The sequence below is a fragment of the Cephus cinctus genome, unplaced genomic scaffold, assembly GCF_000341935.2.
Source record: "Cephus cinctus unplaced genomic scaffold, Ccin1 Ccin1_scaffold0101, whole genome shotgun sequence".
NCBI classification, from domain to species: domain Eukaryota; kingdom Metazoa; phylum Arthropoda; class Insecta; order Hymenoptera; family Cephidae; genus Cephus; species Cephus cinctus.
The window spans coordinates 1366991-1389376 of NW_014332838.1; the positions used below are offsets into that span (position 1 = coordinate 1366991).

The 22386-nt window shown below is 37.2% G+C and overlaps 1 protein-coding gene and 2 long non-coding RNA genes across 6 annotated transcripts in view; 2 read left to right on the forward strand and 1 right to left on the reverse strand.

The window, feature by feature from the left end:
* Window positions 1–502: 502 nt before the first annotated feature.
* Window positions 503–22386, reverse strand: part of LOC107274743 (serine/arginine repetitive matrix protein 2) — a 43256-nt gene continuing 21372 nt past the window's right edge. For 2 of the 4 annotated variants that reach the window (XM_025092052.1, XM_025092051.1), the window contains exons 3-9: window positions 17249–17503; window positions 15982–16945; window positions 12623–12777; window positions 10625–10874; window positions 8494–8715; window positions 7906–8101; window positions 503–7418 (exon numbers count right to left, since the gene is read on the reverse strand). In XM_025092052.1, coding sequence (XP_024947820.1) covers window positions 7409–7418; window positions 7906–8101; window positions 8494–8715; window positions 10625–10874; window positions 12623–12777; window positions 15982–16945; window positions 17249–17485 — 2034 coding nt within the window. In that variant the 5' untranslated portion in view covers window positions 17486–17503 and the 3' untranslated portion in view covers window positions 503–7408. Of the gene's footprint in view, window positions 7419–7905; window positions 8102–8449; window positions 8716–10624; window positions 10875–12622; window positions 12778–15981; window positions 16946–17248; window positions 18880–22386 lie in introns of those variants that run through there. The other 2 variants (XM_015754214.2, XM_015754212.2) reach the window with 2 other exon arrangements.
* On the forward strand, window positions 8114–10725 carry LOC112495423. The gene is made up of 5 exons (XR_003061906.1): window positions 8114–8353; window positions 8426–8546; window positions 8846–8968; window positions 9355–10545; window positions 10635–10725. It is a non-coding gene; the product is annotated as an uncharacterized LOC112495423 (long non-coding RNA).
* LOC107274744 lies at window positions 12804–16788 on the forward strand. The gene is made up of 3 exons (XR_001539522.2): window positions 12804–13206; window positions 13349–13420; window positions 16653–16788. It is a non-coding gene; the product is annotated as an uncharacterized LOC107274744 (long non-coding RNA).

Genomic DNA, 22386 nt, shown 5'->3' on the forward strand with positions numbered 1-22386 from the left:
TCATTGGGCGTATAGTATATATTTTTTTTTCTCATTTACATGGATTTAATAAGTCTGCGCTATTGTCGCATATTAAAGACTTTGCTCTTTCCAGCAAATTATCATTTATTTCAATATTTCATCATTAAATTCTCATATGTAGGATTTACGTGTATCTGATTGTTATCGTGTGTCGGATAACAGTTATTTGCGAAATTCACGTGAGCCCAGCTTCATTGGGGCTAATTACACGGAAACATCCGTTCGTTCGCTAATCCAGCCGTTGATATAGAATCACGGTGAAATTACGTTGATCTTCAAGTCGTATATATTATACGTTGAAAAACTTCCTGGTAATTTCTGGCATGCTAGTGAGAGGCAATGATTGGGAGTAAAATTTTTTAAACGTTACTCGCGTAACAAGTTGAAACGTGGAAATGGCCGTTAATTAAAATCTGCGAGGTGAGGATTGCGGAAATTTGTGGATTCAACGTAAATTGGGTCAATTAATTATTTTCAGATATTTTTTACTCTTATATACGGTGTATTTCGTGTATTCGGCTAGATTACAAATAGGTCAGAATACGTCTCCGCCATACCTTTGCCGCGTTACAGTCATTCTCTTATATTATTAACTACAGTATATATATATATATTATATGTAATAATGGGTTGTCGGTTTATGGTTTTATTTATTAATAATAATTATCCATTTTTCTTCTTCTACTTCTTCCCTTCTTATCAATTACGTACACACGCAATCATAACATATAAATATACATCTATATTGGTACTCCTCGATTGTTATTAAGCTTCAATCGCTCATGCCACATATGTGTATATATATATGCGGCATATATGTATATATTATGTATATAGCGCAATATATCCCGCTTATGCACGTGACGTATTTCTCATCTGCGTTATTTACGATGGATTACTATTACCGAGAGATTCACTGTATCGAATCTGTGACACAGTTTACATTCGTCAGGTGTGATCTTTGAGTATGCGATATAAAAAAAAAAATCTTTTTTTGAATAAATCTCCTGTCACGATATGTTAATGCGTATAATAATGCAGCATTCATGTAGAACGAGATATGTTAAAGTGACTTTGTAATTGATAAGGTACAAATTTTTAAGCGTCAAAGATTACGTGCTCATGCGTATTCGAGGAATAATATTATTATTATTAATTTTAACAATAGTGGGTAAAGAGTACGCGTCTTATGGTTTGGTGTTTCTTGTTTTATATATTTTTTCAATTTTTTTTTTCGTTTTTTTTTTCTTAAATTTTTTTTCTTCAGTTGATTCAAACTCCAAATACAATCTGAAAGAATTTCCGTGTCAGATATATTCAGCACGCAAGAGATGAGTGCGCCTGCGAATTCTTAATTGCAGTGTCAAATAATGATTGGACCCTTAAGATTTTTCAATAGAGTATATACATACGTGTAATTAATTACTTGTCGAGGACTTGCTGCTTTAAGTGGTAAAAAATTTGTTAGTCAAAAATTACTTTTAAGAAATGATGGCAAAATTTTACAAATTCCAGCTCGTGCACCAAAACGTTTTTCAAAGCAAAACGGAGGTTGTGCCTTTGTACTGAAAATCTGGCAATGAAGAGACGCGTTCATGCTAGTGGCTGTGTATAATTAAAAAAAAAGTACAGGTTTAAACGTAATACGCGTACCGTATTTTTAATCTTTTATTTAAAAATGAATAATACGTCCCTCATATTTAATTCAAGCAGCGTGTGCGCTATCGAGATAAAAAATGTAAAAGGTATTTTGCGAATATAAAAATCGGTTCGCACGGTGCTTCGATATAAATGGAAAATTAAAAAAAAATTTTTTGAAGTAAACGAATTTTATGGATTGAATATTAATGGCAATATTTTCATATCAAGGAACTAATCTACGGCGATGTAACTTAAATGACTCGCACTGTCAGCGACTTTAATGATTTCGGTTTATTATTATATGTATAGTATCGTTTTAAGGTGGGACTCGTTGGAAAATGACGTAGAAAAAGACGTTTTCCTCTATAGCATCCGATTATATCACGACGGCATAAGTTCGGCTATCTTGCTTGTGAATTCTAGATTAAAGCCTGGACCACAATTGGCGACTTGGCGCGCGCAAAAACCCTTAGAGCCTAACACACAGTAAAAGTCTTCACTTAAATCACGACACGCTATCACAATATTACCATAGACATTTACGCTCACGTTAAGTCCACTTAGACACGTACTTATCGATTAGCTTGTAACAGTTATTATGACTTATCGGCGCGAACTAACGAGAAAGTGAATTATTATATTAAAACTTAAACGGTCCACTTGAATAAATAGTACGTATATAATATGTGTACTGATTTGGAAATGCATAAATCTATGTGACGCTACCAAAAATCATTCGTATAAAAATAAATAAATTCTCTATTCTATGAAATATAACAATATACTATAAATTGATTAACGCATCGCGACTAACATTTTATATATTATATATTTTTAACATCTAAGCCCGATCTTCTGATCGAAACGAGAAATGGAGTAGAATTATTTTATTTAATTATATAGATAAATCTCTACCTTTTTTTTTTAAAAAGCGTTATCAATGTTTTCATCTAAAGTCATTTATTACAATTTTACGAAAAACTTCTTGTTTCGCGGAGCGAGTCATGAATTTTTATTATTTTTCTATAACGAACCTAATTTTTGCATATGGTAACTGTGACGCAATCACATGAACAATCGATTCCATTTCTTTCTTCGATCCGGCCAAAAATAACTTTTCTTTTTCATGTACGTCATTCACGCAATTCGTGAATAAAAAATATGGCTGTTCCATTTAATTCGAGTTTTAATGTCACCGCGTATTTGACAATCGTACAATTGTCCATCGACCTACTTCACAGTAGCGTGACGTTCGATAACAGGATCGCAAAACTTTTTGCAACGCTAATTGCAATTGTCTTCACGTTTTGCTAGTTTGACGTTAAAAAAAAAAGTTTCTCCGTATCCTGTCTTCCCGAACTTCCGATGACGTTTCGCAAGTTAGAACTTTTCGTACCCGTTACGTAACTTTCGGTACGAGTTGATATTGCCATATTGTATTTTTAGTGGATTCCCCATAATTATATATGGACGTCACGAATTGCCCGGATGATATACAATCCAACTTTTGCGCGATTCCGGATGATATATTTATAGAGTAAAGGTACATGCGCGGGTAATTCAAATTCATAACGAGATTGATGCAACGTCATGAATCCGACACGCACGGTTAACACTCCTATATGAACTGCTGAATATACAGTTCGTGTAGACTCCTATCGACGATAATCAATATCGGCTAGTAATCGTAAATAGAAACTCTCCCTAAAGTGAATTCGTTGCTAAGGTACACGGAGAGAATTTTTGTATTATTGAAAATTACCTTGAAAGTCACGGTAATCACGGGACATCGTGGTATCTCATAACATATTACCTATACATTTAAGAACAACTCACGAAAATATATTAAATAGCTTTTACCAATGTGTGCGGTAAAAATTTTGAAACTTGAAAATATATAGGGTAGGACTATACCATTTAAATTGTTCAATTTAAAAAGTCATCTTAAACAGCCGAATTATCTCGTGCGTTACATTCAATTTTAACGGATAGTGCATTACTTTTTCATACCTTTGAAGTCAAACACGAAAAATATAAATTTTTGTATATTTCTCCGAAGGACTTGTAAAATTTTTACCCTAAAATCTCTTAACAAATCCTTTTTTTTTTTTTGTAATTTTGTTTTCTTTCGAAGTTGGCTTCACAATTGTTGTTTAATTTATATTTATTTATTTTAGCTATTCTCTCACGTACGTGCAGAGAATTAGAAATAAATATTCAAACCGTATAATTCAGGTTAATTAATGTAGGTTTATTGAACAGTCTGAATATGGTTCTACCGTAAAGATCGAATGGACGAGCTAACTTCAGCTGATGCAATGCTACTAATAACACTATATACGCTTTGCAATGGTGTGAAAATATCAATCAGATTTTTTTTTGTAAAACATAAAATTTTACATGGTTAGTTTTACCCTGGAACGCAGTAAAATTTGCAAGCAATATTTACCGTATGCATTGTAAAATTATAAGCAAAGTGTGTTATAAGCAATACGTAATAAAATGGCAACGATGTCCCACGATTACTCGTTTCTACGCTAAATTTGATCGTGAATTTCATAGAAAAAAAAAAAATAACGAAAAATTCTCTCCATGTACGTTCTGCTATACAATTTTGATTTTCCTCTAGTATAATTACCGAATGCACAATACTCATAGATATCACTAATCACTCATTCCTTGAAGCATTCTCGCATTCCACGCATACCACGTGTACACGGTGTCATAATGATTTGCCTCCGTCGTGTAAAACGTCATTCAATTTTTCGTTGTGCCTTGCAAGTAAATGGTTCGCGGAGCGTCGACGCGTCGCGACGTCTTTCGGTGCGTCGTGACGCGGAGTCAGGTGGCAAACAAAAATTCATGATATAATCGATAGATAAAAATGGCGGATTCTGAACGAACATAGAGACACGATAAAAGGAGGAATGAAAAAGGCAAAAAAGATCCTTACAGAAAAACCATATGTACTCGTATAGAGATAGTTAAAATATTATGGTATAAAAATTTCAGTATTTTTTTTTTTTTTTTTACTAACAAAATTATTATCCTATATAAACTTTATCCAAGATCAGACTCATAAAACCGAAGGCAGTCGCGTCGCTGACGTTTCGCTGAAAGCAACTTTGAAACACGATAGTACATTTATAGTGACCAATGAAAACGCGTCTCCAATTAGTACACGAGATTAGATCGCAAGACGATGGCGCTAGTGTCTAATCGAATATAGTATGTACATGTAAATAGGCGTCCCTTAATTAACACGTTATTACGGGCGATGACGTCGATGTACATACATTCTACGAGTCCCGAACGATATATTTCATTCGTAAAGTCTAATCGAGTTAGAAAGTCTGAAATATCGGAGACGCGCGCTCGATACAGGCATATTAAACGTTAGATACATCAATGTCTATGCGACACTTTATTTACGATATAGTATCTGTATATACGATATATATGGACCCGTTTTCGAACCACTGCGCAGGCGCGGATGCAACGAAAAAAAATTTCATACAAGTGAACTATATCACTCTAAGAGTTATGCAAGAGCAAATTAATTGTGTGTATATATATGTGTATGTATATATATATATATACATACTATAGATGCTATGTCTAGTAGCTATATGTAGACGGCTTGGTCAGGTCCCTACGAGAATTTATATATTTTTTTTTGAGTCCTACCATATGCATTTATATCTAATGACTAATTCACGTGTATATGCATATACAAGTTTTTGCATATTTATATACGGATACGAGCATTCGCGTATGATCTCGTAGCTCGTTTTATAGTGCTGTTGGAATTAATAATATCAAGATGTATATATCTTTAATTGACTCTTTTACTTCGATACTTTTGGGTGGGTTTTTGTTGTTTGTCGAATAAGTATGGTCGATCCGCGAATAAAGTGTAGGCACGGGTAATTCTTTGATGTTCAATGTTACACGAAGCTTCTTCAAGGTATGTTTTACATGTGAATGAATTGCAGGTAGGTATCCATGAATTGATGAGAGGGGAGCGGATGGTTATTAGGTAATGGGTATGAAAAAAATAATAAGGAAATTTAACTCTGTAAGTATAAATATAGGTAGAATAAATGTTGATAGTGATATATGGTTCATCGACCCACTATCTTTCTACCTCATCCTGATAGACATGGTTATGATACTTTTTACTCTCCTTTATCACATATTTAACGGCATCATATTTTCTGTATGGCGTGTCGTAGAATTTTAGTATTGGGTAAAAGTGTCTATCGGGGAGCACAGTATCGGAGGATGAGGCGAAGGATAATTAGAACGAGAAAAAGTTGGTGTCTGCTATAAGTATAAAAGGACTTCATTTTTGAAGATTATAAAATCTAATATTTACGACGGATTTTTTTTTGTCTTTTTTACTATTTTTTAATACCTTTAAAACTGTTGGTACAGCATCCTTGACGCCTGACGTGAAAAGCTCAAATGAAAAGAGATGTCTTTAATTCCTTTTTTTTTTCCTCTTAATTATTACTAACGCTGTTTCTATAGATTTTAACGCGAACTATTTTTTTTTCTCAACGATCACACTTAATTTAGCCCAATGGCTGCCGTTTGAAACCTAGTCTTTGGGCGATACTCAACAATCGCTTTTATGCATACAGTATGGTCGCTCTCTAAAGATCTAACTTCACTTATGAATATGCCTTAATTCTGATTTATTATTAATACTAAGGATCAATGAAATCTAACGAGCTAATAGTAGAATAAAAAATGTCGAGTAGCACACAGTAAAGCGATGCAGGTATGGGTATAGTACTTACCTTCTAAGAGATTCCACATTAGTAAAGAATTGTTGATCATCAAAGCGGCGAGCGGTTGGGCTCGAGTTAAATTTTCCAGCGATGCAAACATTAGCTAACCTCTCGTTATTGTTTCACGAGGACTCTCATTTCGATTTATTTCGTCAGTCAACCTGACGAAATAATGTGTTTCGGATGATCGAGAAAACGATGCGCATACCAGAAAAGGGAAATATGGTCGATTAGAGCGTTGCTGTGTAACATGACCTGGAGCACGTTTCACCAATTCCATTTGAGTTTTCACCACAAAGCGGATTTGGGTTTCCGGTTAATAAAGTCCACAGAGATTTATCGCTCGATAACGGGAGGTCCACTATTTCTCACGGTGACGCTACACGTTACTTCAATGTCTTCGATTCGCAATAATCTTGAAATACTAAATTTGAACTTTATACAGTATCATTCTTTTTGAAAATTTCAATACCAAAGTAACGATTCACCCCACGCAGTCTGACATTCGTATCAAGACTTTGACGATTTGAACTCGGTACGTACAGTCGCGGCCAAAAGCAAAAACGTAGCTGCAAAAGTTTTGTCACTTTTGCAACGAGCCAAGAAAATTAAAAATTCTCCTACGAAGCTTCCTACGTTCTCGGATCTTCAATTGATCATCTGCTTCTTAGGATTCGTGCCAAACTTCCTGTCTCGGCTGAAATTCCACGCCAATTCAGGTTAGGTTGTCTTTATCTTGTTTATCACAACTCGATGATATCCGGTGCCCGGAATTGCACTTTGCTGCAGTACTTCACTTCCTGCACGACCTCGCTGCCCTCCACGACCTCCTCCTCTTCCTCCTCCTCGACCTCCTCCAGGACGTTACCCTCGAATGAATTTTGCGGATGTCTTTTTCCAGTAGTCACGGTCTTCTCGCGAACATCCCTCAAACGCATGGATCGCCGTGGTTATTTGTATCTTTGAACAAAAAAAAATCTTTTTATCGATCGCACGAAAGCCTGTTAAAAGAAAATGTCAGAATATCAATAATGCCGTTTTCGCTTCAGTATGATTCCGTTCGCTGGATCATAAACTGGTTAAGGGTTCGCGGAACTCGGTGAGTATCGATCGATTCTATCCGGGTTGAATTATCGCAATTTCCTTTTAACGGGTGATCGGCCTCGTTGCCGGATTTCGTGCAGTTGGTCCGTTGCACATGGCGCCAGCTTATATGTATACACATTGTAGAGCACACTGGGCTATTTTACTGGTAACGAATACATTCACGTCAACTATTCACATTATTACTTTAGCTTCGTCGTATTTGAGGTATTCGCAGGTAAAATTTTCTGAATAATTATTAAAATGATTCAACTCGCGTTAATTCCAGTATTGTTGCATTTAATGGTATATACTGTCTTTTGTGTGGGTTATTCATTTTACTGGAAATATAATATTCGCTCACCTCTCTGGCCAGGGACATGCGAGAATCCTGCAGACAGCCAGAGACAGAGCCGCCAGTACGCTGGCCGCCAGAGCTGCATAAACCACGCACAGATGCACCAATGAAAATACGTAGAGCGTCTTGTGACACCATCGATTAGGCTCGAACAACGTAGGAGAATAATCGGGCCACCTGATGCTTAATATCCAGTAATTTCCTATTGGTAAACAAAATCAGAAAATGTTTACCTATACTATTGCAAAGCATATCGAGGATGCTGAGGGCTATATTAAAATCATCCAGTAGCGTGACTCCATTCGAAGTAGTAATATCCAGATTGGGTCAGAAACAAGAGCGCCTGACTTAGGCAACTTCTATACTTCGGAGTACACAGTACAGCCGCCGTACAGGATGGCTTATGATAAACAGAAGATACCAGGTTGCTACTAATATTACTGAATTTATTTGAGTAATTGTTAAATTTGTAATTGACAATCATAATGTGTCGTTTATTTCATCGAAATGCAATAATAAATAATAGTGGCTATTATCATTTTGCAGATTACACCTTTATCGGAGTGAATATCCCTATCTACCAAAAGCTCTTACCTAATACGAACCAACCAGCCAGGAAGCACGTCAAAGCCATGGAGGCTAGTCTGGTAGGTGACATGTGTGACCTAGCACTACGAACGCTCAATCCTTCGGGTCTTCTGGAACGTATCTGTGAATATAGTCCCCACAGCATTCTGACACTTCCTAGAGTACCACCTACCACCATGTACACTGGTATATGGGGCTCTTTGGGGCAATCTCTGATGAACTGAAGTCCTGAACAGAAATGGAAATGAATTTATAGCTGGCAGATATAATAATTTCTATATCAGACTACAAATAGTACCAAATCATTCTTATACGAATAAATGGTTCGATTGATAGGCCATTTGATGTAATCCACTAGGTCGCAAAACCCTTATTACGTATTGGAATTTGTTCCTGAGAGCATTCTAGGGATGACGATCATTTATCAGAAGTCGGCTCCAAAAACGTGAAAGCGAACGACTGGATTAGTTACCCTTCGCAGGTAAGTAATGGCGCATCCATCACTTTACCATTCTTAAGGGCTCTACGTAATATGCTTTCTATGTGGATAAATGATTTTTATCCAACGGATTAATTGTTTTGCAGTGCTAGTATTATATAATGATCTTTTTTTAGTATTTGACGTATTAATAATATACGATGCAGGTTAAATTATTATAATCTATAAGCAATGGCGTGACACTCTCATATGTTCATTATAGGGAATGAATTTATCGTTAATCGTCCGACCTGACTTTTCATTTCTGCCATGTCCAGGTTCGATGCCCACGTCAGCTTAATTCAACATGCAAACCTTGACGTGTACAGGTGTTCTCAAAGTTTTTCATATTTAGAGACAGAAAGTGATTCATAATTTATTTTTTATAGACTCGTTCAGCTGAGAGGATCTTGCAAGGACTTGGATGATGATTGATCATGGATCTTTCGGTGGTACTGTATTTTCGTAGCCATTGTTTCTAACTTATGGTGGCCTAGTTATGCGAGAGAAGAAAATATGTGCACTAGGATCGATCGACCCTTCTTTCTTATCAGAGTAAGTTTTTGCAGCGAATGACAGTCTGGCAAAGAAAAGCACTCTAAGGATCGACCGAAAGTAACTGGCAAGAAGGGTATCAAAATTCCAGTATGACAGTATGGATAGGCCCTGGATGATATTGAGAGCCCTTTGACTAGGTTTTACCTCTTTTTAGTAAAATTCTCAGGTACCATGTAGAAATTACGTAAGTTTGCATGCAGCTGAGAAAAAATGCGCAGTTGCGTGTCGCCACTCTGATTTTCTAAGATGTAAAATCAAAGGCAGGCGCAAAGTTGTGACTGTTATCGTACATAGTATATATAGATAAATTGTTTAATCCTTGGGATGTACTAAACAATCTCGAAGGTAATTGCAACTTGGCATACGTAATTATGAGAGAAAAAAAATTAATTGTTATTTCCATTTCTATAAGTCTGCTACACGCGACTAGAGTTTGTTGTATTAAATTATCATAACTATTACAGCTGCAATTCGAACGGCCGACCATAAACTTTTTAGTAATACACGCAGAAGGTAATGCAAATCTGCAATGCAGTTACTGTACAGCTCGTGCATGCCCAGCTGCATACTTGCAAAACTGCATCTTGAGATTTCGCCACGCCCTTTCTCGAGAATTAACGGCAAAGAAAAATTGCACGAGATATGAAAATTTTATCTTTTAGCTTTGTGCTAATTTTTGCATCGTCTTTGGTATATTTTATTTTTCTTTATTAATTAATCGTCTGTCAGTGCGTAATTACGTAAATTCTCATGTAACATAGAACTGTAATTTCGCGTTTCAATTCGTCATAGTAAATCCGCAATTTTTGTGCAATATGTCCAAAGTACAAAAAGTCAGGATGCACCGAACGCGATAAGACGTACTGACACTTGCGAATTGCTGCGTCTCCTCAGCATTGAATCATGAGCCAAGGTGGAATCCGTGCAATTTGTCAGACGTCTCGTATTCCTCTCAGCTATTGGGAAGAAACGTGAAAATATTTTAAAAAAGAGAAAACGCCCGCGAAAGGGTTGGGAAGAAGGTACGGTGACCAAGATGAATGTGCTTAGAATGGCGTTACGTTTATCTTGTCTGATTTAAATTAATCAATTTCCACTCACCCATGATAAGCATAAGAAGTGGCATTGTCGAGAGGCAGCCCAGGCAAATAGTGACGACTAGAGTTTTGCTAACGACACCTAAAGCCCTGAACACAAAGTCACAAGTGCCGCTGGCCTCGAGATGAGCATCTTTCAGCTGAAAGGCCAGAGAGCCATACGTTGCAACCCCAAGAGGACCGACCCCCGAAGTACCCTTTTCCGTCAAACTGACACTGCCGCCACAGAGTCGGCGAGATTCATCGCCTGAGAACTGAAATAAATGTTCGAAGAATTCAAACTTTTTGTATACGTACCATATCATTCGTAAGTGTACATAACGAGTCTCTGTGCATCACCTCGATAAATTTAAAGAGTTTTCAAAGCGTACTCGTAACTACCTCGAGGTGATGGACATTTTTTTTTTCAAGCTATTGCACACAACTTTATTCTAGATGCGTACTCGATCGGAGTCGTAGATTCTTGTATTTTCTAGCGATTTTTAAATATATGGATTTCATTTGAATTTCTAGTATCGATACTTGCATATGCTACTTGCGGTATACGAGAAGAGACTGCAGCGAAGAAAATCTCTTTGATGCTTGCCGATTCACAGTTTCAAAAAAAAAAAAAAAGAATGTCCGTCTACACGTGGAGTGTCAATCGCAAAAAAAAAGTCACTAGCGGTTGGCTATAAAGCGAAAATGGAATTTTCATTAGAAACTTAGCTAGAGCGAATTTTCGTGGTTAAAAAGAATTCAAATATTTGAAGTGTTCGTCGCAATTCTGTGCGAAAATATAATTTAAGATTCCTCAATAATTAAGAACTTTCTTCGCGGAACATCTTCTTCTTCGTTCGGATAATTTTGACGCAAGGGTTCCTTCAGTACGCGTCAAAGATTTGAATTTTCCTGAGGGTAGCAAGAGCGACAGTCAATGTTCTTGGAAATAATCCCTTAATGAGACTCTTGACTCTCCTCCTTGTACAATTATTTCCCGGAACTCTTCTTCTCGTCGTTACTTCGGTTTTACTTAATGTCATCTTCAATGGAAGTTGGCAAGGACCGCATACTTTGAAAAAACTTGTCAACCCACCAGAAAGATACGTTTCGATGACTTTAAGATGCTAGAAAAATGTGAACGAGTCACAGGGCTAAATATAATATAAAAAATGCTAAACCATGCCGGAGGTAACTGTGTAAGTAAAAGAATGATAAATAATGAGACGAAACATTAGAAAATCAGAAGAATAGGGACAATTTAATAAATGCCTAAATAATAGAGATTAATCATGATTATACAAAATGATATGTGCATATGTTTCCTTTACAGTTGCCAGATAAGCTTTCCTTTCTCCATTGCGTAGAAAATTTGTCTCTTGAATTTTATACACAGAAAAGGAAGACCACACTAAATAAGTTGGTAAACACTTGCGTACATAAAATTGAAAAGCAAAAAACATGTCATTGTTACATAACAATAAGAAAATCTTCAATAAGAAGCCGATATTTTTTATATATAAAAAAATCGTAACAATGATATTTCCCTCGCTCATAAATATACGATTTGAATAAAACATGAAACGAATCGAACCTGACGATTGTTTAATACAAAAGAATATCCCGCCTTAGTAGTTTCCAACTGGTTCAGAATATTATGAAACATTGTCCAGAGACCCACCAGAGTATAAACATAAACGCGATGTATCTTGCGCTTATGTTCTGGGTTAATATTTTGCTTGGTAAGCTCTGCGCAGTTTGACAGCCAAGGAATTTACGGTCTCGGCTTATACAGCTAAATAACCGACGTAAGAGAAAATATTATTTAGTGTACCGTTAACTGAGTAGAATTACATCTATACACTTCTCACGCACGGTACATTAATTTAATACATATTTTTAATGTTAAATGTCACGTGGCATTATTATTTGACTAACTTTTCTAAGTAACACAATATTTAACGTTACGGTTAATTACTGCGTTACTCGTACAGAACGTACATTAAATATGTTTATTATTAACCTGAGACACAGAGCTGCTGGCTCTTCTTGAATCTGCCCACGCATTTGTCCCGTAGCCTAGATTCACCTGTGCGCCACAACTTCCGCCGGATCTGATACTACCGGAGTTTATATCTCGCTGTCGGTATGGTGAACTGCTACGATTTTTCATGGAACCTGTAACACAGGAAACACAGGCACTACAATGCACGAGTCTTTTTTCTTCAGCCAGATTATTCTCCACGATGTTACAGGGTGTTAATGTTTGATCAGCATAAAATATGAGGGACAAAAAAAATTGTTATACCATTATCACTGGGAGTTCTTGACGAAGGGATTTAACTTGGGTTCTTTAAGGGAGCGTTAAGGGTTTCTTTACCCTCGTTCTCCTGCAATTCAAAAAAAAAAAAAAAAAAAAAAAACCTTGTTAGTTGAGTGGCATCCCACAATCGATACAGCAGTACCATGGAAAATCTACGCGGACTTATACTATGTCCAGTATATGCTAATGTATTGTTACTGGACACCCGATAGATTTACACTGTTAATTTACCAAAGGGTGTTCCACTTGGTCGGTGAAGAATCGATAGTGCTATTGGCCTGAAGGTAGTTACGCTATGGTTAATTTATTGAGCAAGTTTTTATGTCCAAGAATACCCTTTTAACCATGAAAATAAATTAGCGCGATTCCTTAAAAAAATTTTCCAAAAATCGTATACCTAATATCGTATGTCACTTAATTTTTCAGTGCTGGCACGTGGTCTGACAGACCCAATGGTTGTACGTTTTTTATGGCAAAAGAAAGAAGGCGAAACCGCTGGTGAGTTAAATAATAGAAAAATAAAAATATTTAACGTTACTCATATTCCTTCTAAGCGCTGTTACTATTCTTTATAGACAGCTATTTGCTTTTCAATTAGATTTCAATATTACTTCATTGACTGATTGCTCCATAAAGTAGGATAGGTAGCTAGTGCACCTAAGCGCGTTACACTGATTACAGTATAGAGGATCGTAAAACATACTGGAGACATATGAGCCATAAAAGAGTTCACGTGTCATGAAATGACAATGGTATTAAGAAATTCCATTTCTCAATCTCGTACCCGTTAGTATACAGTGCGTATTAGCTAAGACATAAATTTGCGGTGAAACAGTGCACGATTTCGAAAATCTGATGTGACAACCATTAAATATTTTGTGATTGCGCAAATTATTGTTGTTCTTTTAATTTTCATTTGTAAATAAAAAAAATTATCTTTGCCATTTCAAATGATAGCAAAAAAGGTTAAATGGGGAAGTCATAGGATAAGAAATAAGAATAAAGATGAAAAACGAGTTCTTCTAGAAAAACGAGAAATTTGCGTTTGAAACGTGTTAAGGTAGACGCAAAAGAAGGCGAAAGGGTATTGCAATGCTATTTTTTTTTTTTAAATTACATGAACGTGGTTACAGAACCTGGTTACGCTAGTGAACCCTTTCCTCATCACCAGAGTTGCCAGACCTGTATGTACGACCGTGACCCTTACGCTTTCTGGCCTTTGCGGAATTTTCGAAAACTATCAAAAATGCTTCTCGCGAAAATGCAATTTTAAGTGATAATTTATCGACTTCTCGTTTCACGCCCTCTAGCGGAATTTTTCGGAACAATCACATGGTCCTAACAGCGCCAGCTGATGAAATTTTCCAGAACTATTATACTCGATAAATCATCTCCTAAAGTTGCATTTTTTTTGGAAGTATTTTAGTTGGTTCCGGATAAATTCCACCAGACGTTCATGCAAAGCTCTGGCAATAGTTTCAGGTAATTTCGCAAGGGACTAAAAACTTAAGGCTGCTAAAGCTACTGAGGATTCTAAGGGCTATGTGTGCGAAGGTAACGACCAGGATCACTCTAAATCCCAAAGACTCGCGCAGACTCCAAAATCTACAGCGAGGAATATGTAGAATCCAAAATGGAATATATAGACTTCCAACTTGTAATAAAATTAAAAAAAAGTATTGGAGGAAGTTTCAGCCACCGTGTACGAGTTTGCGTCTGGCTGAATGCGTACCTTAAAGCAATTGCGAAAAGCACATTGGGCATGAATACTGCTGCATGGAGTTAAGGCGGAACCGCCAGTATCGGAAATCTGTCAAAAATAATATGCACAGCGATGTGCAATCAACAAGTATTTAATGGTTGTCACATCAGATTTTCGAAATCGTTCACAGTTTCCCCGCAAACGGCAAACGTGCATCGTCACTGATATACTCTGTACACACAGGCCAAAAAAAAATATTTGCAGATTATTCTCTTATAAATCTTCTTAATCAGGACTTTAGTGTTTCTTTAATCGTTCTCCGGTAAATGTCTTCGATTTGTCTTCCACAAATCTGTGCGAACGCATTTATTTACGAGGTACCTAGATATTCATTCGTCACATAATATATCGTACAGATAGGGTCATAAAGAAGCATAAAATTGATCCGACCTCTACAGGATGATATGTTCATCCCCTTCTTATACCTACCCAGTAAAATCCAAGTAACGTTACCTATCCGCAGTATTAAATATCTTGATATCATATGGTTTTCATTATAACCGGGAGTTAACTCCCAGGAGACATTTGCTTAACCTATAAAAAATGCAGTCTAACGAGCATCGGGTTATCGTTACGAGCCTTTTACGCATAAAACGCAAAGCCCTGCTGCCCCATGAGTGTCGGTAGAAATAAATCTCCTTTACCGAGGAGGGTTTGGCGAACTACGTACTGGATACCATATATGTACATATGTATATCTCCTACAAGATTTCCCAGACTTTGCCGCCACATGGAACAGAGTGTAACAACCTAAGTTACGTCATTGGTGATATAACGATGTTACATTTTTTTTATGAAGTCACCCGGTCCAGAATATTACCCGTGGCGAATCACTTGGAGCATTAAGATATTCCGCGAAGCACGTAATATCGGCAATTTTAATGGATTTGCAAACTGCACCCTCCAGATTCCACGGTGAGCTCGTCACCTCGAGGAAATTATTTTCCTTCGAAGGTTATCGCGCAGCCATCACCTCGTAACGGTAAATAATAAAGCGTAAACGGAGTTGACGTCAGTATGTATTATATCAGCAGGAAAATGGATAGGCCTTAAACGTACCCAGTGTACGCCTTTAACTATTATCTCGTGAAAATCTATACGATAAGACGGACATGATTTAATCGTTTTAAATTATGATCTCAGTAATTATAAAGTTTTTGTTGAGGAACGAAGATTTTCAAATGGTATTTGCCAATGATATTGTTATAGTACGTGGTTTATATAGATGTTTTTTGTTTAATAAACTGAAAGCTTTGTAGTGGTAATATTTATATAATTAATAACAGCGTTACGATACCTTGATCGGCTGAGGCTCTTCTAGGATCTTGAAACGCGAGACTTCCTCTGGGACTCCGTCTATCCTGACTACCGCCAATACTTCCTCTAGGACTTCTGTCTAGTTCAGGACCAATGCTACCTCTAGGGCTCCTAGTCTCATCCTCACTCAATCCACCAGCTGATTCTCTACGACCTCTCTCGATTTCCAGTATGCCTATACTTCCTCTGGGCGATCTGTTGGGATCGTGTGGTCCTATGGATCCTCTTGGACTACGATTAATCTCTGGACAGATTGAACCTCGAGGTGATCTATTTGGATCTGGTCCAATGGATCCTCTTGGCGAACGGTTTGGGTCCGGGGCAATCGATCCACGTGGGGATCTACTTGGATCCGGTGCGATCGATCCTCTTGAACTGGGATTGAAACAATCGGATGCTATGGATCCTCGTGGGCTTCTGTTGAATTCCAATGGCGTTATGCTACCTCTAGGAGTTTTTAACACTTCAGGACACATGGATCCTCTTGGGCTCCTGTCGAATTCAATGTTTGCCACGCTTCCCCTTGGGCTCCTCGATGGATCCGGTACCAGGGAGTGTCTGGGACTTCTACTACCACCGTTATTTTCCGGCATCAGCGAACTCCTGGAGCTTCCTGTTGGCACTAAACTGTTCCTTGGACTTCTGTTGTAGCTGACATCGGGCACGAGAGAGTTCCTTGGACTTAGTGGTACATCCGGTATGAGAGAGTGCCGCGGACTTCGAGATACCTCAGGAACTAGACTATTCCGTGGAGAACGTCCTATATCCGGGACCAAGCTATTCCTCGGGCTACGTCCGGGATCTGGGACTAAGGATCCTCGTGGGTCTCTACAATAGTCATCTGGGATCAGAGAGTTTCGTGGACTACGGTTTAGATCTGGGACCAGATTCCTTTGGGAAGATATGCTCAACTCAGGATCCGGGAGCATTCTCTGACCAGCAGGCTGTAAGATTATTTTATTTTGTATTTTCTGTTAACGTTACTCTTTAAAAACACTACTCATAGAACAAATAAGAACTATTCACTATGAAAGATGGTAAGAAAGTAATTGATTCTATCTCTCCGATACAGATTAAACTAATTTCAACGGCAGAGAAAAGCTGAATGGACTACGTTGAAAATACGAAGAAAACTGCACGATAAGAGTCTACAACGTTTGACGGAGAGACTTGATAAGTGACTACTATCTATTTCCGTAATGGAAATAACAAAGAAAATTTCTAAACAATCATGTATTTCCAATTACCTCTTCCGGCGAATCATTTTCCACATCAAGTTCGATATTTGGCACCATACTACCACGAGGTGATCTGTGCCTCTCCATACTGGCGTTAGGGGTAGTTAGGGCCAAGGGGGCGGTTTTGTCAGCAGCCACTGATGCTCTGCGCCCTCTTGGCCCTGACACCGACGACGATCCTTGCGCCGAATTGACGACATTTCGCGACGCCCTTCTGCGTCGCGACGACGTACTACGATGAAGCATTACGGCATCTTTTCACCTCTGCAAAAAATAAAGGCAGAGTTTTAAATGACCGTTCTAATGGATATCCAATAGTTTCTGAATTAATGAAGGGTTCGGGAATCAAGTATATGTGTGGTACGTGCGAATTGATTCGCAAAAAGTTCTTTTGATTTACGATATAAGCAAAACGATCAGGCAGTCCGATAGGAATTGTGCTGATACATCGAATATCCTTATACGCAGTATAAATCTGCGGAAATTTCGAAGACACTTGATTCCCGTCATAAAATCGAAGGACCGTTTAATAAAAATCACTCGTGCAAAAACGTCTCGGATTTTTCGACACTTTATGACGGAATAACGTGGGCTTAATGGATTGGCAAACTTTAATGAAAAGTACCCACGTCGTAGCCACCCTCATGATCCATCTCACGAAATGGCACAATGGACTCTGGAAAGCAATGAGCCGCAGGAGAAACAATTGTGTGAATTCTTTTGGAAAAAATTTGTATTCAGAAAGCCCTTCATTATTAAAAAATACCATATGCACGGTGGAGCTAAAATTTGAATGTTTGAAAATAATCGAGAATTTGTTAGATACATTGTTTAAAGACATTTCAAGATATAATTTCATATTGAATAATTGTGTGTTACAGTTATCTCAGGTGAATTATTATATCAGACGATTAGTTATCATTAAAAAAGAATTCAACGTTCATTAAAAACACTTCGTATTAAAGTACTCCGTATTTTACATAATCTGCAAAGTTTCACGGTAAAATCCTCTTGGGATTTCAAATATAAAGATTTCACTTCGTGACAGCTTCTATATTAATTATTCTCGACACCATCTCTAGAATTTCCAGGAGAAACTTGCTCGTGATTCCACTTTGTATATCAATCATTAATTAAGCGAATGAATCGAGTAAATACAATTATTTAAATTCCACGCATACTGTGTAAATTATGTTATGCAATTGAATATAATATAAATATGCTGACTAGTTACTAGCGTAACTTTCATTGGTGAATTTGAGACGAAATGCGCTGTAGGTAGTGAAATGTACGAAATATTTAATTAGTTGGTATCTATGTATTTTTTTTTAATGACAAATAATAATAACAATCTAGCTAATATATTTGTTTCAAATTCCATTCAGTCTTCGAAAACCTCACTCTCCGTCATGATTCGTAAAGGGAGGTAAAACTTTTGAAAAGTTGTCAAGCAACCAACAGGGAAATTTTAAATGTAGATACTCCTAGCCCGTGTTTCAAGTTATCAGTAGCCCTCGCGAGTAGTTCCAAATGTTCTCTTAATTGACTCGGCTGCAGTACAAGTATTCAATTTTTACGTTAAGCGTCATTCCTAAAGTATTGACGAGCAGCTTAGAACTGAATACATATAATAGAGATACGTAGTTGTATAAATCATACATAGTATTTTACAATAATCGAAATGTTTCTTTTGTTGTGATACAAGAATCGACGTTGAAACGTAGTTTTATTTTTTGTATTAACCTTGTCACAATCAACGTAAATCGAAATTCCGACTAAGCTTATACCTATTGTTCTCCTAGTAACAAGGTTCCATTAGAAGAAATTAAAAGGAGGAGTAAATAGTTGACTATGAAATTACTTTCAGTGCAGTCACAATGAAAAATTTTATTAGAAGATTGTAACAGCCAATTCGATTAAAGATCTACGTTTCGTTAGAGAGTAGAGGAAATGGAAAGAAAAGTTAGAGCAGACACAGCTGCAGTTTATTCGAGGTAACTTTTACATGACTTTCCGTCCATTTAAGGACCCTTTTTATAAAAAAAGAACGAGTAATTGGGTAAACTCGTAAAGCGTAGGATCCATAATTTTAATTGAAACGACGACGGCTAACGTTGAAAAACGTCAGAGTGTCAAAGTGGATGGACGTCTCTTTCCGAAAGCCAGGCGGGTTACGCAAGATTCGCTATTAATCAATTATTTTTGTATAGCCCGTCGTAAAGTCCAAGTTTTGCGATGAGAAGAGCAGTTGTCCATCTCTCGGTTAATTTAAGAATTAATCCTCCTGCCATTTCCCAAGGATGAGTTTCGTTCTTTTTTTCATTCTATAGCGTCGAGACGACCATTCGTTGTGAAACAAGAAAAGATTTGAAAGCAGAAAATAAAAATAGAGAATGGTACGGTGCTCCAAGGAATATAAAAGCCAATTTGAGAAAATAATGGCTGAATGCGTATCGGTCGAGTGGGTACAATTTGTATTAATCTCCAGCACCCTCTCAATCGCATTGTTGAAAAGATGGGGCACCGGTAGGCAGCGTCAAGACAGGAAGATAAAAATGGATGGAAATTGGGAGAAAGGAGGGCTGAAGGAAAAAAATGTGTGGTCCGTTGTGGGAGATACCCTGCGGGAAAGCTAAATGATTTGTACATAACGACCTGACTGCGATCTGACGCTGACGAGTGGTTTCGCTTTATTCTCTTAATTCTGATGTTTTTTCACCCACTTTTTTTTTTAACGTGTCGCTGCACAACGACAAACGCATCCTCAAGACATTCGAAAAATGCTGTCTTATTTTTCTACTGAAATTAACGTAGACGTTCTATCGTGCGAAATAAGATTTTTCTTTTTTAGTATATTTCTGACTTTTACTTTCGATGGAAATAGAAAGTCACATTGCTGATAAGAAATCCATCCCATTGACACTATCGCGATAAGGTACACCGTGTGAAGCGGGCGAACTCATAGGAATGGAGGGATCGATGGTAGACCTTGAGAATGCTCATAGGGTGTGTCAGGTGAAATATCGAAGAATTTGAGTCAAACATACTTTTTCCCTCATGATAGAATAGCGATGAAGTACGTAAATATATATGCATATGTAATATTAAGGTATAATTTGTAGGATGAAAAAAAAAGTATGATTAGTCGAATTCAAATTATCTGTAACTTCAGATAGGCAAATGAAAAAGTTACCCCCATAAGTGACTTACGGTTATCCTTTTGCAAACTCGTAATTAACGCGAGGGCGTCAACCAATTGCGTAATACCAGGTAACAAAAAATTATATTAATACTTGGTCTGTCGTTTACTCGCTATCGTGTGATTAAGTAGAACTTACTCGATGGTATTTCCTCGCTCAATGATTTCGAGTGTATAATTAAATAAACATAATGGGTAACTGCTCGTTGTACGTATAATTACAGGAACAGCGTGCATTCAGCGCATTGTACTATAAATATGTGGATTACGACAACGTTTGTATTAAATGGAGAGCAATGATAAGCGCATACGTCGAAATAACCATAAAGGCTCATCGCGTTTGAAATGTATTTTTGTTTTCTGCTATCGTTACAATTAAAATGAAAAGGGATATATGCATCTAATTCAGAGCCATTGCCTCAATTGTCACATTCCATAGGTGTACCGTTGAACCATATCACGTAGGAAATATAACTGTCAACCAATCGCGTTATTTCCAATTGGAAATTAACTTTAAAGAGCTGCTGATATACAGTTGATACCTGTGATGTTTTTAACGAACTATCTCAACCGCAGCAATCATGCTGAGTGGATTCGATCCTTCCTAAAGCGAATGGTAATGAACGTCATTCTGTGCTCATTCGACTAAAAAGCTTCTGAATTGTTTTATTTCGAAATTTACAAAAGCGCGGATCCTCATTACGTTTTGCAAATGGAGCTCGCTCTGATTATAGATCTTTTTTATTCGATATTATTTACAGTCTGGTACCCGTTTTCGTGTTTCTTCGAGATAAGCAATAGAATTGTGTAAAAATACATATCTGACTCTAAAGAATGAAATATCTTGGCGGATTAAGGGTTGCTTCATATTTTTCCAAAAATATTATCCACGCCGCACAATTTCTCCAGCCTTATCCTTCTTATTTTTAGTGGCAACAAATCAGATGGAGTTTCACTTATGGCAATGGGATATACGTTATGTATACACAACGCAAAATAGATATTATTATTGTTACTGGAATATATTATCAATATATATACTTCATGAACTCGGTGAATGTTTTGTAAACAATACAACATGGGAATTTGTTATGTCTGCAGCTATTGTGCAAATATTGTATAGAGGGTGGTTGAAAAATAATTGAACGCGAATTATACTGCAGGCTTGCAAAACAGTTCAATCCGTTTATTTCGCAAAATTGTCGAATGCGTTTATTTACAAATTATATAGCAATATCAGTTGGACTATAATTGACTATCTGTACAATCGTGCACCCTGGGATCTGAGACGCGATAACTAGCCAGAAAGCAATATTACGGAGAGAAGTTCCCATTCGACTGTGATAGCCCGAACGTTCGACAAACCGCGAGTAAGACGCGCGCTGAGTGACAGAAAAAAGTGGAGAGAAGCCTTCCCCCTCTGGGCGTGATAGCTTAGAAAGAGAGCTGAGAGGAAAAGCGACCATACGGAGCGCCTGTATATCAAGATTTGACTGTAGTTCAATGCTGCACTTAACGGTTTTCTCTCATCCGATATGCATTATTGCCCTGTTTTCCTCTCATTTTCTCTCTTTTTTTTTTTAATCACTCATTTTATTCGATTGCCACACAAATTCCTATTCCAATTATCGTATCGCGTTATCCTGCACGACAAATGTACGCACTCGACCTCTTTGGAATACCGTATTACATAACGGCGTCAGGAAGGGCGTCCCAAAAATCTCGTATTATCAGAACCCTACTGAATAAATAAAAAAAGAATAATTATCGAGAATCCACTCACGTATGCATAAGGCATTTCATTGATTCCCCATCTTCACCTACTTTTTAAAATTAAAAACAACTAAAAAATAAAACAGACTACTCACGATCCTAAACCTACTGGCTAATCCGTCAATTTCAATAGCATGTAAAAACACGAGTTTGCCGTGTACCATCCATTAAGTGT